At 37.1% G+C, this 19651-nt stretch overlaps 1 protein-coding gene across 1 annotated transcript; it reads left to right on the top strand.

Moving 5' to 3' along the window:
• The first annotated feature begins 719 nt into the window (after positions 1 to 719).
• On the top strand, positions 720 to 18519 carry slc38a5b (solute carrier family 38 member 5b). Its single transcript, XM_072681806.1, has 15 exons — positions 720 to 873; positions 1681 to 1750; positions 2298 to 2413; positions 6698 to 6771; positions 6878 to 6970; positions 8363 to 8444; positions 8781 to 8863; positions 11406 to 11464; positions 11884 to 12000; positions 12282 to 12361; positions 12674 to 12774; positions 13000 to 13124; positions 14076 to 14220; positions 14655 to 14758; positions 14851 to 18519. Exons 1-15 carry the CDS (start codon positions 815 to 817, stop codon positions 14953 to 14955), a joined length of 1413 nt encoding a protein of 470 aa, XP_072537907.1. The 5' UTR covers positions 720 to 814; the 3' UTR covers positions 14956 to 18519.
• Positions 18520 to 19651: the final 1132 nt, after the last annotated feature.

The following is a 19651-nucleotide window of genomic DNA, read 5'->3' on the forward strand; positions in this document are numbered from 1 at the left end:
ATATGTGCATTATGTAATGTAATGTAATTTGTCATTTGTGTATTACAGTTGACATTTATATGCATCCACAGTCAAAAAACTGAAGTTAGAAAATGGTATGGAAATACACACAATTGTTATTGCAACACAGGGCAAAAAGTCAGATATGCCTTCATGGCTCCATATGGAAAGATTGTGTGGTGGGAGTGTATACTGAGAAAATCCTAGAGGTAGCTGCATTCTGTATTTAGCATGTGGTGGCACATGTTCCCTCTTGTCCTGATTTTTATCACTTGTGCTAAAAACAAAACACTGAGTGGTAGGCCTCACATGCCACACTATAATGTGCTCCATACCCTGAATAATACACATGCTGGAACAGCTATTACAGAATAGACCAACAGTGTGCTGTGATCAACAGTGACATGCGGTAAAGGACAACTAAGAGCAATGCTGGAACGACAGACAGCCTGAGAGCCGTGCTCGCTTCCTCCCCTGAAACATGAGCTATATTGCACCAGGGGGGTCTTGCAGAGTAGGAAAAACGCATATGAGCCTCATGTCTCCAGCTCGACAGCAGGCGTAGTGCTTTTACAGTGAACTTTTTTCAAGGAACAAGAAAACTGTAAGAAAAGACTGTAAATGTGATTTTTAAAAGTTAAACTGTAATACCTGTAATATTTGTAGTGTGACCAATAAAATGATGAAGTCTCAATTTTTGTTTTGTTTCTGTCTTTCAGATCATCATCAGAGAGAGCTTCTTTCCACCAGGTTCAACAGATTGTCTTTTCCTTCTCTACAAAAACTGCACATAAAAAAGCTAAAAAAATAAAAGATGGAACTGCAGAAACTATCAAATGGGCACCACCATGACTTTCAGCCTCTGGAAGATGGGTATGTGCCCTCTTTAGTGGTGTACTTTTGTAGTTTACCTATATCCCACTTACCTAAATAGGTATGTTAATACAATTAAGGTATGCTAATAATATTAATATCTATGTTAATAATAATATGTTAACATCTGTGTTACTGGGAAGTAGTACGGCTGTATGACCATCAATAAGCAATGGAAGTAATGTTTTATTTTTAAGGCATCATTTTAAGGCCTATCCTGGCAATAATAGGGGTTTCAGGCCAAATGTGTGTAAATCCAAAAAATACAGTCTTCTGAGAAATTGTGTGTAAAGCAATTATTTTGGCAGTAAACACTTGTTTTAAAAATAACATTCTAATATATTTCAACCTTAGGATACATGCAAATGAACCAAATGGTCAGTACAATGTATGTGTGTGAGTGTGCTATTTACGTCTCCAGTAAGGCCAGTATTTATAGTTACCATTCAACACCTAGTTTATCTAACAAGTCCTTTATTACGGTAAATCAGGTGAGCTGCTGGTGGGACTGAACAAACCCACACAGTGTTCCCAGAGAAGTCAGCAACCTGGGTTCCTATAACTGTGTTCTTACCAACAAATCAATAACTTTACTGAAATCAACACATTCTGACTACCGACTGCTGTAGTTTTGGATGCTAATGTTATACAAATGAAATGTGTTCTTCTTTCTGAGTTTGTGCAATTGACAGCATTTTGCTTCACTGGAGTCAGGTTTACAGTTTTAGATAAAAACTGACAAGCAAATGGAAAAAGGTTTAAAAATGAAAAATAATTTTCATTCTCTGTTTTTTTGCAAATATGCAGATTGTCACCAGAACAAGAAGAATTCTTACCACATAAAAGCAATGGGAAGAAAGCACCCCAGTTTACAGATGTAAGTGCAAAACATTAAAAATAATGATTACATTACTACACTACAAATCATAGTACATTTTTGTCCTATTTTATATGATGTCTGTAATAACTCTAATAATAATAATAATAAGTGTTATTATTTTTATTATTACAAATTCAAGTAGTACAGCTTGTTCTACATGATTATACATGTATAATTGGATGAGGGAAATGTATTTAATTGAACTACTGCATTTCTTGTTATAGCTTTTGAGATGCATTTGTTTAAATACATAAGTGAAAACTACTGTAATGCATCTGCACCAGTAGTTTATAACAAGTTTATTACCAGTAGTAATTATTCTTATATGCATTGTTAATGTTAACTGCACAGGTATTAGAGACAAAAATAAAACTGGCATTTTTTTTGCATTTTGAAAACACTGTTAATACATATACTTAATAAATAATATATATTTTTTATAATAAACATGGCAAAAAGTAATAATAAATTGTCATTGTTTTGTCCCTACAGTGTTTTCATTTTAATCACAGAACACTCTGTATTCTCTTTGTGTTTCTGGCAGTTTGAAGGGAAGACTTCTTTTGGGATGTCTGTGTTTAACCTCAGTAATGCCATCATGGGCAGCGGAATTCTGGGCCTGTCATACGCCATGTCCAACACCGGCATTGTTCTCTTCCTGTAAGTATTTGTCATATATACTCTGGATCCTCAGTTAATTCATGTTAGCTCAGTATTAAACCATGGTACACTTCATATTCAGCAAATCACAAAAGTCAACAGCATTACATAAATATTCATTAAGCTTTGGAAAACAAAAGGTCTGTATCCAAACATTAAACTGCATGAACTGAATTTTCAAAACAAACAAACAAACAAACAAACAAAATTCTCTATTTCCTTCAATGAGGTTTCTGAATGTTTAAAGTCATTTTATTATTAAATTAAGTAAATTATTTTTTTAAATGTTTAATAAACTGTGCTGTGTGCACATTAACAACAGCATAAACTAAAAAAAAAAAAAAAAAAAAAAAAAAAAAAAAAAAAAAAAAATATATATATATATATATATATATATATATATATATACACATTATTATACATTATCTAAAGGGTTCATGTACTCCACTGCTGTCTGTATATAGATATTAAACTTGAAATGAAGAAAATTAGATTCAAATACAAATATTTATGTGTTACAGACATACAAAATGAGATGTGAGCAGGTAAAAAGGCAAGGGAAACAGGACAAAAGATTAAACTAGAAACACTGGGGCAAAAAAAGTGATTCTCAAACTAAACCTAGTAGAAAAGTCCTATTAATTACATTTACATTACATGTTTACAGATTTTTACATGCATACAGCCAGTGGGGTAAGTGGTCCATGGCAGGCGACTGAAATCGTTATTTGCCTCGTCTTATAGATATCGACTCATATGTACACCCATTTATCCATGTACCTCACCAGTTAGCATCTACCAACACTACACAGACACACACCCCTGATGCCTGTTATCTCTCTCACGTTCATAATAAATGTCATCCATTGTATCTACTTTAAAAGATTCCCATTATAACCTTTGATAATATATAGTTTGAAAAAACAACTCGAAAAAATAATGAAAAAAAAATCATAGTCTAATGCAAATATTCGAGCAGTGCATGTGTCATGTAACAGAATTGGCAGTTAGTGATCTCCTCCAATGATGTAGATTTGGCTGCAACCCATTAATAACGAGGCAGAAGGAAAATGACACGTTTGTACTTTTTTGAATGTAATTTTGTACGGGAACAACGCACCGTAAGATCCTACTTACGCCACCGCATGCAGGTTTTTATGGTATGTGAACCTGCATTTAAAGCAGCCATAGGAAACAGCAGTCACTTCCTATGCACAAGGTTGCAGCTGAGGTGAACTCTTTGACCCAGTGCATCGTGGCTGCATGTGCAGGATGTTAAGTGTTTACACAAGAAGAGGTTAATTTTAGTTGCTGGACTGCAGGTTTTCAACAGCACCTTCCAGTGTCTACTTCACTTTTGACCCACAATACAAATTACAGTACCACAAATTTAGCCGTAGTAGTTAAAAAGTATATTCTATTTTAGGCCTTTGTGGTTAACCAAACTGCTCATTATGCCACTGAAAGCCTGAGGTGCATATGGCAAAGGAGTGATCTGTGAGAATAACGAAACACGAGGTTCTCAAATCAAATTTCAGCATTAAATATAGCTGTGCGGCTGGCAAGGGAACCATAGAGGCCTGCCTGTGAGACGTTTAGTCGTCTGGTTAAGATAAACATACAGTAGACAAACACTGAAAAAAAAGAGATGCACTGAATGGACTTGATTCAGCTTGCATCTTTTCCACATAAATAAAATAGATCAACAAAGGTCTTTCTCACTCATGTCAAATACATGTTGTAATATGTAACGTGTTATTCATATGGAAATGATGCACATTAAATGTATTATTCTTTCTTAATGCCCTCAAGTTTGTATTTCTATCTTTGCATTTAGCATTTAATGTAACACTAAATTGTGCAAAAAAAAGTGTTGGCATCAAAAAGCACTGACAAAGACATATTTATTAGTTATTGATTTATTAGAATAATTACATTTGAACACACAGAAGTGTAAAGTTATTATTGCTACTTTTTTGCTATATGTCATATTAAATTTACACTGCAGGATTATTTTAATGCTATTATGTAATTAATTACAGATGACTCAAAATGGCTTACAGGGCTTAAGCAAACATGTTTTCGCAATGCTATTACCTCCTAACAGTACAGTAAATCTGATACTTCTGCACAGATGAAAATATTGCTTATTGAATATTGGTATCACCAACAATATCTGTGACTTTTGAGGGATAACAGTTTGATTGAGGGGTTTCATGCTGTTTCCAAATACATCAAATGCACTACTATTTCTGATGTATATATAGTCAGTATGGGACTCTGGCTGGGGCGAAAAATGTCTAGATGGTTTACACAGCCATTAAAAGCCCTGTTATTTTGCCTCAAAATTAAACACGCTGACAAAAAAACATAAGCCCTGCTTATTTTTTATTTTTATTTTTATGTGGTTTACCATACATCACCACAATGGATCACAGTGGCCACGTAGCAGAGGATATCACACCAGAGCATAGCTGTGGAAGAGCACTGTAATTATTTTTTGTAATTCCAGAGTCTTACCGAAGAGTGTTGCTGTCCTCTCAGAGTCCTCTTGGCGCGGTATGTAGCTAGTTAGCTAGTGCTAACTTAGCTGAAGATGTAGTAGCTACCTGGTCGGCCTTGTGTCACCTTCTGTGTCACCTTTGCTTGCTTTCCCAGGTTTGGCCTTCTTGCGTGCAGCGGCCCTTTAGAGTTCTTCAGACTAGTAGTTCGCTCTAGTCTAGGCCCTAGTCTAGTTTTTTGAGAGAGTGGATGGTGGAAAGAACAGGTGCTAAAAGCCAGTTGGCTAGTGTTAGCTAGCTTTTAGCCTTGCACAGTTTCTCCCTCTGTTTCCCAGCTTTTACATTTCTTGCTTGCTGAACTTGAGCTAGCTACCTTTCCGTAGACTGTGGCACAGAAAAAAAAAGGCACGAGGCCACGAGGCCTGGTTCGCGTAGCAGCTTGTTTTCCTTTAACTAGCTAGCTAGCAGAAAATAAACCAAAGAAAACCAAAACACCACATTCTCCTGCATTACAACAGCATTACATAAATATTCATTAAGCTTTGGAAAACAAAAGGTCTGTATCCAAACATTAAACTGCATGAACTGAATTTTCAAAACAAACAAACAAACAAACAAACAAACAAAATCTCCACTTTTACTTATAAAGGTGTGATGGATTGATAAACAAAAGGTTTGCATCTGCATTTCCAACAAAAATTCTCTATTTCCTTCAATGAGGTTTCTGAATGTTTAAAGTCATTTTATTATTAAATTAAGTAAATTATTTTTTTAAATGTTTAATAAACTGTGCTGTGTGCACATTAACAACAGCATAAACTATTAATTAAAAAATAAATATATATATATACACACATTATTATACATTATCTAAAGGGTTCATGTACTCCACTGCTGTGTATATAGATATTAAACTTGAAATGAAGAAAATTTGATTTAAATACAAATATTTGTGTTGTGTTACAGACATACAAAATGAGATGTGAGCAGGTAAAAAGGCAAGGGAAACAGGACAAAAGATTAAACTAGAAACACTGGGGCAAAAAAAGTGATTCTCAAACTAAACCTAGTAGAAAAGTCCTATTAATTACATTTACATTACATGTTTACAGATTTTTACATGCATCCAGCCAGTGGGGTAAGTGGTCCATGGCAGGCGACTGAAATCGTTATTTGCCTCGTCTTATAGATATCGACTCATATGTACACCCATTAATCCATGTACCTCACCAGTTAGCATCTATCAACACTACACAGACACACACCCCTGATGCCTGTTATCTCTCTCACATTCATAATGAATGTCATCCATTGTATCTACTTTAAAAGATTCCCATTATAACCTTTGATAATATATAGTTTGAAAAAACAACTCGAAAAAATTATGAAAAAAAATCATAGTCTAATGCAAATATACTTTAACTAGCTAGCTAGCAGTAAATAAACAAAAGAAAACCAAAACACCACATTCTCCTGACGTAGCCATTGGATTTTACTACTGCACAGCTTTAGGGTTCGAGAGACTTTCGCTAGTGGGCTGTGTGTATGTTACATTTTTTCAGGCAAAAATTAAATGGGCAAAAATTGTTACTGTTGCTTATGTGGAGATTTATTATCAATGAAGTGTCTAAGGGTTCATATTATGTAATTTCCATGTGCCAAACTCATTATATAACTACGTCGAGGTAAACACGTCAAGGTTTTCCCTTCTAGGGCACACTTCAACCTTTCTCCTGTATCCAGTATACTGTAATACAAGGCTTTATCTCCATGTTTTCTGCAGATTCCTACTGACATGCATCGCTATTCTGTCCTCATACTCTGTCCATCTCCTCCTGAGGAGTGCTGGAGTTGTGGGTAAGACATAATTGCCCTCAAAGGAAGTTCATTAGTCATGTGTTGGCTTGGCGAAGGGTTTTTAATGGTGCTTCTCTGTTGCTGACTATTTTGTCTCTGTGGGCAGGTATTCGTGCATATGAGCAGCTTGGCAACCGAGCATTCGGACACCCTGGAAAAATACTGGCTGCGGTTGTCATAACAATGCACAACATTGGAGGTGAGTTAGTGAACAAGACTCGTTATGAATTCACATACTGACTAGCAGAGCCCCTCTCTGATCCCCTACTGTAATAGTCACTGTGCTGCACAACCTTCTGCACTGCTTATAATAAGTGTAATTTATCGTATGTAAACACTTCGTTTTTAAAGGGCCATATAGATGAAAACCTAGCTTGTTTATAGAAGAATTGAATTTAGTGGAAAACATTGTAAAGGCTTTAGAATATACCATCTCTACAGTGTCTGCAGTGTAGTCCATATATATATGGAAACTAACTTCACTTTGAATTCGCTGTTTTTGGGATGTCCAAACAGCAGTGCAAACGCCAGATATCCACTTCTTCAGTCTACAGCAGTTGAGGTTATTAGGAGTGTTTCAGACTGCTTTATGAATGAGGCACAGTACAGCACAGCCAAACAGAACATATTATTTCCACATATGTCAGTCGTAACAGTACAGCAACAAAAACAAGGTGTTTACTAGAAAGTGCAGAGAGAAATCCAAGATCCAAGATGATTAAATGTAGGAGATTGGCTATTTAAAATATTTATAACTAGGTTTCAGCCCAAAGGGCTACACCTGGCCTTCTCCACAAATACCACGCATTGCAAAATTCATCTGTTAATAATATGTAAAGAGCTGCTGTCAGTGGGGTTGGTTCGTGATGAAAGCTGAATGGACATTGGCTGGGCCTCATATGAAATGGTAGTGTGCACACGTTGCATAACCCTCTTGGGTTTTATTTTCCTGGCAGAGGAGTCACAGCAGTTCTTGATATTTACCCACCAAATGCTAGGATACCATTGAACAGTTTTGTCAAGGTCTTGTTTGAGCTGTTATCTGATGTTGGAAGCTGAGTTTACATGATAGCTTTTAAATTATGACAATGGAAGATTGTTGTTTTATCACTGTACTGGTGTCCAGCAGGCTGGAGTCACTTCTCGATGTTTTGTTTTGTTCAGTAACCAGATTAAAACATTAGAACTAGACACCAGAAGGTACGTCCACATGTTTTTGAAATGTAATATTCAAGGATGACCTTTTATTTCATTGTTGATTAACCATATATTATTTCAGTCAGCTCTATCAATTTATGTTTTATGTCTGGATTGGATCTGCCCTTTTGAAACCTGAGACATTCTGGATTGTAACCCCTTAACACTCCAAGGCCTGTTACACAAGTGTATTATTCAGTGACTACAGGGACTTCGGTACAAACCAGTGGGGCTATTCTTTGGTAATAAAGGCCATATACTTTTTAAGGGGTTAATATGTTGTGATTAAATAAACATTTTTTAAATGTAATTAAGTAAAAAATCTCTCTCTCTCTCTCTCTCTCTCTCTCTCTCTCTCTCTCTCTCTCTCTCTCTTTCCCCCTCTCTCTCTCAGCAATGTCCAGCTACCTCTTCATTGTGAAATACGAGTTACCTTTGGTCATTCAAACTTTTTTGGGCCTTCAGCACAGTAGTGGGTAAGAAAGAAAATCCACTTTTATGCCTCATACTCTCAGACTTACTGTAATTTAACACAAGGATGAAGCAGAGGCAGCCAGGCCAGTTAAGGCTGGTTATTTGATAACTGCAGAACTGGTGCAGATGATGCTGATAATGTTAAGTGTAGTGATTTGTTTTTTGTTTTTTTAAATCAGTTATTTAATTGATGCACCATACTGTGCAAATGTGTCTAATATGTGCCATATCCAGAACATTTGAACCCATCACAACAGATCTATTAAACATTCAGAATAGTAATTTACCACATTTAGCATGGCTGAAATTGTAATGATGTAATGTTGATCTTTTTCCAGGCAGTGGTTCCTGAATGGAAACTACCTGATCATCATCGTGTCCTTTTGTATCATTCTGCCACTTGCCCTGATGAGGCAGCTGGGTATGTCATTCTATAATATTGTGTTTATACCTTGTTGTATATTTTGTTTTTACTGTGTTCCCCACGCCCTGTTCTTTTCCCTCTCGTATATAATGTCATTCTTTATATTTACTTTACTAGAGTAACATCATGTTTGTGGCGTTCTTGATTGCTGGGAACACTAGTTTGTGTAATGATAAGAACAGGATACTTATGTTTTTATGTTTTAAAAGAAGTGCCAGATTGATGTTGTAGGAATCTATTTAGAATAGCAATCATCATCATCATTATTTATATTTTAATGATATCATTTACAGCCACAGGGAAGATTAAAAAACACATATCACAACAAATAAAGGCTGATAAAAAACAATACGAATACAATAAATATATTATGAAAACCAAATAATACAAAAGTAAAATAGAAAGATTTAAGCAAAGCCATAGAAGAACCACTTTTGGTTTCATAAAGAACCATGTTTGTAAGAGGGATGTGTGAGAGTAAAGGCCAATTTACCAATGTAAGGGTTCTTCTGTAAAAGTGGTTCTTCTATGGCATCACTCAAAGCCAAACCATTTGAAGTACCTTAACTTTTAAGAGTGTGAGCATACTCTGATGAATAGTATTAATATAATGTTTGACTATTGATGGAATATTGTATTATGGAAATAGTCTGATAAAAGACGTGTTTGGTGTCTAAAGTTTGCTCCTTTACTTGAACTTTAATTGAAAATTCTGATCAGTCCCACACCGAAGCCTTTAGCTAGCTGCAGTAGCCTTTTTATGCTTCCTTCTTTGGACAGAACTGTGAGACACAGGCTCTACATCGCCCTTTGGTGGAGTATGTAGTTCAGGCATCTGATGGTTATTCAGTTTATGAACACTTTTTATATTTTTTATAGTTTTTTAGCTACTAACTTTTTACCTTGACCAAAAAACTCTTGATGTCTTGTCTAATGAACAACATTTAGAGTGATAGAGGAAACTGTGTGAACCTTTAAAGTGGAAAAGATAAGCAGCAGATTGAGCAGAGAAGAATGACTAGGGAACAGCAAAGCAGCAGGATCTCACCCCAAGAACTGGCTTTGTTCTTGTGTAAGGCCCTGCCAGACATCCTGTGGTAGAAGATCAGAGTTGTCGTGCAGGGTGTAATTCTGAACCACAGTCTGGGGCTCCCTAGGAGCTATACCTTTGGAGGCTTGGAATGCAAGGAGGAGATTTATTTTAATTTGAGTCTTGCTGTGATTCAGGGCCTGTAGATTGATCTCAGAGTCACATGAAAGATATTTTGAGGGGGCTGTGGATAGAGCTGCGAACACATGAAAAAGAAAATCACGTTTCCAATTAATATATGATTAGGTTTACTGACCTTGTCATGGAAATGGATGGAGTAATGTGATAAGAATAGTCCAGTCTTCTGATGACCACAGCTTTAATGAGGTCAGGCGAGGTCAATAGAATAGAACAGAGTATGAATTCCCATGGTACTGACACATGAGAAATGCCCTTTTCTCATGAAATACTTCTAATAAACAAATATCAAACTGATTTATTGGCTTTCAATGCTTTAGGAATTTATTTTCCAGTAAAATGTTCCAGTAAACTGTGTCACGTGAAATTTCTGGGATTACTTTAGACAGATAGTAAGAAAAATGTAAAAACAAAAATAAATAAATTATAGTTTGCAGTCGGGACCATAAGTATTTGGATAGTGACACACTTCTCACAAATGTGCCTCTACCATACAATATGTGATTGAAGTGCAGACTTTCATCTCTGTTTCTGTTCAGGAACAACTGTTCAGGATTTTCTGACATTTTCTACACACTTAGAAACTTAAAGGCTTATTATTATATAACTACAGGGACTTCAGTACAAACTGGCTATTTTTTGGTAATAGAAGTTTGTAATAACACTTTTGGCCCATCAGCTGGTCAGAGGCTGCTTAAGGGGTTAATGTATGACATAAAAGACAAGAGGTCTGGAGTTGATCCCAAGTACGGAATTTGAGCTGTTCTTGGGAACTCTCAAGCTTCACAGTACAGATGGATAATGATGGATAGTAAGCTTCTTAAAGCAAAGGAATTACGATGTCCGTTAATGTCCCAATCAGTCACCTGATCTCAGCTTTTCACTCACTTCAGGCAGTCATGGGTTGCAAAGGATTTGTGTCCAAATATTTAAAAAACTTAAATCTCATATTCAGAATGATTTTAGTTTGTCCGAGTTCTCATTAGCCTGTGGAAATAAAGGGACTATGTCAAATATTTCCCAAATGGTTGATGCAGTATTTGTTGAAACCCCTTTATTTAAAGCTTAAAGTCTACACTTCATTCACATCTTAACTGCTTTATTTCAAATCCATTACAAGAATTACAACCATTGTTTTTAAAAAGGCAAAAAGGAAGATTATTTCTATTGGTCGACATGTCACAAAATTCTAATACAATGTAAAGAACATTTGATGTAAAATAATCGCAGATACTGATATGTGGTTTTGGCTTTGGTTTAAATTATTGTTGGCCTGCGGTTAATGCTAAGTTGTGGCATGTGTGTTCATAGGTTATCTTGGCTACACCAGTGGTTTCTCTCTGACGTGCATGGTGTTTTTCCTTATCTCGGTAAGTAGCTAAGGGGTAACTCTGGGAGAATTAACCCCATAAGATAACAGCAAAAATGTACCAAAACATGAACAACATCACAAATCCACCTAATTAATAAAGCATCATATGCATCTATTTATATCGCTGCTGTCCAGTTAAAAACATGAATCTCCATTTTTCCCTCATAAACATATTTGGTGTTCTCCATCTTTAAACCCTGCAGCTGCTCTGTACACTTGTAAATCATTCTGGATGAATAGTTTCAAATGACCTGGAATAAACTCTTATTTTACGTTAACTTTAGTTTTGCCTTCTTCTGTAAAGTCATCAGGGATGATATGTATATATATACTAGCATCACTAGAATAACTTAACATAGCATAGCATAACTTAACATGTATGTCTTTGTCTCACTTTCTCTTTCTCTCTCTCTCCAGGTCATCTATAAGAAGTTCAACATCCCCTGTCCCCTGGAAGCATTCAATAATTACACCATGACCAATGTCTCTCTAGATGGAGAATGCGAGGGCAAATACTTCACTATCAACCAGCAGGTCAGCACAACAACCAACATCCTTGCCCGCCTCTTTCAGTAGATGCTCTCATTTTGACTCAGTAAGGTTAAAAGCTATTTGCAGTATTTTCAGGAAAGGTGATCTGATAGGGCAGAGGTTCAGCACACCCAGGCCGGTGTCACATTAACAAGCAACTGGTGGCCTGATTATGGTGACAGTGTGGAAGCCGTCCAACGTTTCCTCAGTGGAGACTGTGCTTTAAGTCACGACCGCCTCGAGAGATTGAGCCTAATTTTAGGTACTCTCTATTTGGCTTGCAGACTGCCTACACAGTTCCCATCTTGGCCTTTGCATTCGTGTGCCACCCTGAAGTCCTGCCAATCTACACTGAGCTGCGCAAGTATGTTCAGGAACACACACTGGGCTCTTTGCAAATGTCATGAATTTAATTTCTAGAGAACATAAAGAACATATTCCATCTGCCTATTGAGGAAAATTATCTGGCTCTGTAAAGAACCATCAAAAACCATCCCAACTGTACCAAAAGCAGTTCTTCTAAGGCTCCAAAAAAACTTTTTATTTTTAAGATTGTAATTGACGATATTTAATAATATATATACAAATATATCAACACATTTAGTAATGATTGTGTGTGTTTTGTGTAGATAGGTAAAGAAACCTTTCACATAGTTGTTCTTTGGTCTTTTAACAGCCCCACTAAGAGACGCATGCAGGCCATTGCCAATGTGTCAATCCTGGCCATGTTTGTAATGTACCTCCTCACTGCCATCTTTGGATACCTCACCTTCTACGGTAGGTCTGCTTTATCTGAGGTGCCAACAATACCAATATTAATCCGTGGTCTTGAATTTTTACTACATTTCTCTTTAATTTTATATAGTGAAAGTCTAGTTTATATGTGATTTGATTTTAGTAGGTGTTGTAAATGTCCTGCTCTTGCAGACCACGTCTTGTTTTTAGTTCACACCTAAGAGCTCCATTAATAGAGAGCACTTTCTCTCTGTGTGATCTGAGCAGTCTATACAGAGGCAGAGCTGCTGCACACCTACAGTAAAGTGGACCCTCTGGACACTCTGATCCTGTGCGTGCGACTGGCGGTTCTGGTGGCCGTCACTCTGACTGTCCCTGTTGTGCTCTTCCCGGTAAAAACGCTGTCTTTTCTTCTTGGTACTGGACATGTAGGTCTAGGGAAGCATTAGTTACAAATCATGTAATAATAGTGTAATTACATGTGATCTATTCTTTGTTACAGATACATTACAGCAGTAGAGATTGTGTGATTACATGTGTACCAACATAATTGTTTACTAATGTATTTACCCAAGTGTATCAGGATAGCTGTAACAGTACAACCAGCAGCACGTCATATAAACACAATTACCCTCATCTTATTACACATGTGTAATGTGTAATACCACATGTCTAAACTGAAGTTGATATACATGTGTAATTACACAAGCTGTATCTCAAAAGCTGTAACAGAACATTCTCTCTTATGTGTTTATACATGTGTAATAAGAGGAATAACTAAGTGTCACGTTACCATTTCCAATTAATAATCGTCATGTCATGACTTTAACTCCTTAACACAGAAAGGCTTATTACATACTAAGGTGTATTATTCAGTAACCACTGGGAATTCTGTACAAACTGGTGAGGCTATTCTTTGGTAATAGAAGTTTTGTTATTACACTTTCGGCCTGCAGATAGGGCCATAGGCTTTTTAAGGGGTTAAATTAGATCCATAAACTGTTATGAAATCAGTCATTGTAAAGATCTGTAATGCACTTACCGATAATGGTCATGAGAACTCACAGCATGTGACTTTAGCCATAACATAGTTAAAGTTTATAACATGGTTATGTCGGTGTTATGTAGCAGAGTTCAAACTAAAAGTTTGATGTTGTTACAGCTTAATATGAATAAAGTATGCAGATATAAAGAAGGTTGATACCAACTATTGATGCTGTCTATACCTAGGGCCATGATGCCTGTCCAGTGGATAGGTGGTCAAACATGTAATATGAATGAATGGATGAATCATAAAGTATGAAGAGAGATTATGAGTTTAATGGCTTTTCATTTCATTTTAGATTCGTCGAGCTCTGCTGCAGCTGCTGTTCCCTGAGAAGCCTTTCCACTGGGTCCGTCACATCTGCATCGCAGTGTGCCTGCTCTTTCTCGTCAATCTCCTTGTCATCTTTGTGCCCAACATTCGAGACATCTTTGGCATCATTGGTAGGTACAGTAGATAAGCCCAGCACAATATCATCACTGTCACAGGAAAACCTTGTATCTCCATTTTCTCTGTTTTACACCTTTTGCCATAATGTGAGTTGGAATTTAGTTTTGTACATTGTTTTCATGACAAATGGGCCAATAGAAATGCTTCATGACTTGGAATAAAATCTTGTGACATTGATTTTCATTGGAATTTAAGATTCTCAAAAAGTCTTTTCATGAAACCATCTACAAAAGAATTTCCAGCAAATGGGAAAGAACAAATGGCAAATAACCATTTAATCATCCAGATTCTTTGAGTTGTCATGGTTCCTTTACTGAAGAACCCTTAAAGAACTCTTTTTAAAGACTATAGCTTTATTAAACTAAGACAATATAATATGCAGAATGTTTTTCTTCCCATGGGTGAATCTTTTATTCTTTATCTTTAGGGGCAACCTCCGCACCAAGCTTGATCTTCATTCTCCCGGGCCTGTTCTATATCCGCATTGTTCCAAAAGACCAGGAACCAATGAACTCAAGACCAAAAATTCAGGTGGGTATTCAATGCATCTATTGAATGTGTCCATATTAATTTCTATGGTGTGTCTCTGAGGAGTGCTCATTTTCCTATATTTATTTCTCCAGGCGGCCTGCTTTACAGCTCTGGGTTTCATCTTCATGTCCATGAGCTTAACTTTCATAGCCCTGGACTGGATCACTGGGGAGCACCGCAGTGGAGGGGGACACTGATTCCCAGCCACAAAAAAGGGGGTCCAAATGCCTGCTCAGCAGAACGCCATCGAGCTGTCCTCTCCCATCTATCCTAGTTTGGAATTTGGGAGAACAGCATAAAAAAACAACCAAAAAAAAAAATAGTCACTGATAGGCTGGACCCGTCTCATCTCTGGTCTCTCACCTCACTGTGTAAGGCGAGGGCCTCCTTTCCGCCATATTTAAAAATTAGACAGAGAAACGTCCTGTGGTGGAGGATCTTGGCAGATTATGATGATGTCACTGTGCCTTCCTGTGGCAGTTGTCTCAGATAGAAGATCCAGCAAACCATCATTTGCATACAGTCATTTGCTCTTACAGCCTCCAGAGACAAATGGCAATTACGTGTCTGCTGGAAAATGCTTACAGATTGTACCAAGTTCCAAAGGTTGTTGAGAAGCAGCTGTGAGAGAAATGGAGGAGAGTCCAAAAAAGTAACTGGATAGGCTTTTCTTTTTTTCTGTGCAAACAGGATCACTTTACTCATGCTAAACAACAGTTCTGTCACTTTTGCTAAACCCCTCTAATCTCGCTAAAAGTGAGGGAAACGTACCATTTTTCCTTTGTATTTTGTTCAGATACACTACAGTCACGCATGAGAAAACATCATGTCCTAGATGATCTCAAAATGGTTTCAGTAGATGCAGAGGACCTGAACACTGTCTTTGAACTGCAAGACTCGAGGATTAAAACTGCATTAAAAAGTAAATGTAATCAATTTTAAAGCCACAATCCAGAGATTTCAAAAGCCATTCGTGTTTGCAAAGGCTTTGACTCTTGAAGATAATGCCTGTAAAGTATTTGAAGTGCCATGTACAACTGCCATACCTCATTCTGACTCCAGAGTTTACAGTAGCAATGGTAAATCATCATGTGCCTAAAAAAAGCCTTACTGCATTCAGGACTTAGGCTTTTAACTTTGCAGCTTTTACTTTGGAGTGTGAAGCGCTCTTTACAAGTCTTTACTGTTAGCGCTATGGTGCCATGAGTTTGTCCCTCTGGAATCCCTGATTGTGGTTTTGAACTTGACCTGATATAAATTCAAGTGCTAATTCGTTATAGACATTTTAGTACAGCTTAACATTCATTTGTTTGTTCGTTCATTACATTTCATGGCAAACAAAAAAAACAACAACAAAAAGCTGGAGGTACGACTTGTTTTCACACAATGCTGAGCTGACGTTTCAGGTGAATGTGTGGATGGAAGTCCATTCACTGTGTTACAAGGTGCTTATTTATGCCATAGCTTGTTGCAATCAGGAGAACCAAACCAGTGGATCCAGTTGTAACTGGTTTTCAGTGGATAACTGCAGCTCAGTAATACAGAGCTCATGTTGTTTATATTATAGCACTCCCCCCACCCCCTCAGTGGACTTTCCGTGCAATCATGTTGGTATTTCTGAGTCAAATTCCAAATTTTGAAATTGTTTTATGAAAACAATGAGAAGGAAAAACGTACCCATTCAAATTTCTTTCTATAGCTTCGACCTGTACATTCGAGCCAATAGGACAGACCAGGTTTGTTTAAGAGCAAAAGGGAAAGCTATGCTAACGTGTCATGAACTGCTTTTCCTCATGGTCTGGAGAACACTGTGAATTCAATGCTCCTTTGTGACATTCAATGTCAGGAGCAGTCCGAGGAGTTGTAAAATCTTTGCTATTACAACGACACACATTTGAATGCTTCTTTAAAATTTGATATGCTTGCTCAAAAACATAAAAATAAAAAAAAAGAAAGAAAAAATAAAAGTACAATTAAAAAAAAATGTAATGCTAAAGCAGCTCACCTTACCAGAGCGGTGCAAATGCAAAAAAGGCCTGACTGCTCCTCTTAAAAGGGGATGTTTTAGAATAAATTGCTGTATATAAGTAAATTCCAGGCACTTCAGTAGACACTTGTGACTATTAACAGAGTAATTCGGAAAAAGAAAAAAAGAAATGTAAACAATTTTTCTCTTACCTCAGATGTACTTGATCAGTCAAGACATTTGTTGTCCAAGTTTTGCATTTTCAGTTTGGTGCTGCAACTATGAGGCTAACATTGCTAGCAAACACTAGCAAAGAAGTCAATAGTCACTCAAATCATATCTGTAAACACATCCCTGCTGCTCTCAACCTGCCCAAACCATATCCTGCTGTTCTTTAAAGTGTTGACTTGTTGATGTGGTTTAGGACACAGTATATTTTAATTGTGAAAATCATTAAAACGTCATTGTGTCTAAAAGTAGCTACACTGTGAAATTGTATACTTATTTAAATTTCACAGTGAGTCATGGACCCTGTTCACACCTGGTGACTTCTTTTGTCTTGAGGATCAGGATTATATCTGAATAAGGCCAAGCCACATGAAAATGCAGGTGTATTTAAACCAAATACATATCCGATCACTCAAACCACTTCAGCCGCATGCTATAGCAGCATAAACGCATCCATCTCTCCAAGACACATTTGAAAACCAAAACCCCTCCCAGTAGAACTGATACACCAGTAATAACTGCCGTGCAATGAGCGAGTTTGCATATTTCGTCCCACCAGAGATGCATTTGGCTACATGCATGTGGCTAAACCCTTATCAGGATGCAATCCAGATGCTAGTCATCATGAAGTGATCAGGTCTAAACAGGGTCAATGTGTATCCTAAATCACAAGGACAAGTCTGTTCCACATTAACGAAGAGCTGGATGCGGCTTGAGCAGGTTTGGAGGAGTGAAAATAGGAAATATTTTTATTGAGTTTTTTGCTAATGTTTGCCTTATGGCTTATAGCTCCAGTGCACAAATGAAAACACAGTTTGTACACCAGAGAGATGTATTTACATCTGAGATAAGAGAAAAATTTGATTGATAAATTCGATTGATAAATAAAAACAATTCTGCCAAGCAATTCCTTTAAGCGCAGTTGACAAACACACTGAAGCACTTGTATAAACTGCAGACTTTATTACTCTGGCTGTAATAAACTGGCAACTGTTCAGACTTAGTCGAGTGTGCCTGTATCTTATCTCCACGGAAGTGTCTGGGACGTTACTTCTACAAACTGTTCTCGTCTAACAGTACCTTTGTTCCTCATTTCAGAACGAGGCTGAGGCGTACTGGACGTCTCTGTGGTCATTAGCTGTCAGCTTTGTGGGCCATGTTAGTACTTCTGAACTTTTGTGGCGATTTGTGTAGTTGATCTTAAACATGCAGGCTGTGCCAGTTCTGTTAATTTTTACACCGTGTTGCATTTGTGGTGAATAAAATGCTTCTTAAATTATGCTCACACAGCTCAAGCAGCTTGCCTTAGTGTTTCTTTGTAACGTGTTAAACAAGTATTGAAGTTTTTTTAACCAGTAACAAGAACCATCCACAAATTACCTGAGATTTTTTTTTTATCAGTATCGAAAAATATTTATGTTGTATTACATTCTTTCTTTTAACAACATATTTGGGGGGAAAAAAATTGGCAACATCTTATGTTTAATGACAATCTTTAATGTGACCTCCAGTGACACCAAAGAGAGTTGATGAAGTTGCAGTTTTCAATAAAGATGAATTGTAAGTATTGATGTGTGACAGGAATTCATTTTTCTCTGGAAAAATCTTCATAAAAACTCCACAGGGATCTGAAGTTATAGAATACATGCATGCAATCTGTTACTTTTAGCATTTTGTAATGATGAATATCTTGTAAATCAGAATGCTACATTTACCTTTTAACCCTCTGATGCACAATTTCTGCTTCAATTGAACAATTTCCTTAACTTCACAGCAACACAATATGTGTTTTTTGACAAAAGCATTAATGCTGAAGGTACCCATAACCCAATAAAATATGATCCTAGTCTCACCCAGTTGAGGTAAGATGTGCTGCAGATTAATACTGAAGTATTCGCCTCCCTGACTATTCAGCTTCTAGTTACTTCAAAACATTGCAGTTAAGTCACTTCCTGTGTGTCTGTGTATGTGTGTGTAGTGGTACACACTCTGGACTGATGTCTGTTCTTGTTTGTCGACTACTGATGTGAAATGACCGGTTTATAGTGGGTGAATTTGTTATGACTGGGTTTTCTAAAGCTTGTGTGTATTAGCATTAGTTTTAGCCTCCACTCGGCTCTAAATGCTTTCCACAATGCTGGTTTAAAAACAGCATTGGCGTGCAGTTCTCCCGCTGGGAACACAGAGCATTTCAGTTATATTTGTATAAAGGGTCAGATATTATGGTCAGTTTTCATGTTCTACTGTATAATAGTTCCACACTACAGACTCTAAACTCTTTTATTTATCTTCTGATAACACCCATCCGGCTGCCGGCAGTGCAATAATGTCTGTTAATGGTACCTTGAGGTCACCAGATGGCGCTCTGAACACTATGGTTAAAACAAAGACTTTGAACTGGATTCGGATTAAAATAGCCAATACCAGATCCATTAAAATATGCCTGGATTGTCCCTAATCCCAATCCCCAATCCACCCCTAAATAAAATACTTGTACCTGGTCCCACACTGTGTTCAGAAAAGCGACAAGCTGGCTGATTGCAATGCGTAGCTTCAGACCAAAATAGTCATGTGCAATGAACAGTAAAACCGACACCTCAGACTGCAGTAGGGAAGGAACTGTTCTTGAAATGAGTAGGCTTTGATGACAGCCGTCTACAAAATATTCTACAGGGAGGAGCCCAAAACACAAATTCAGC

Source organism: Salminus brasiliensis, chromosome 6 (assembly GCF_030463535.1).
Source record: "Salminus brasiliensis chromosome 6, fSalBra1.hap2, whole genome shotgun sequence".
In the NCBI taxonomy this organism is placed as follows: Eukaryota; Metazoa; Chordata; class Actinopteri; order Characiformes; family Bryconidae; genus Salminus; species Salminus brasiliensis.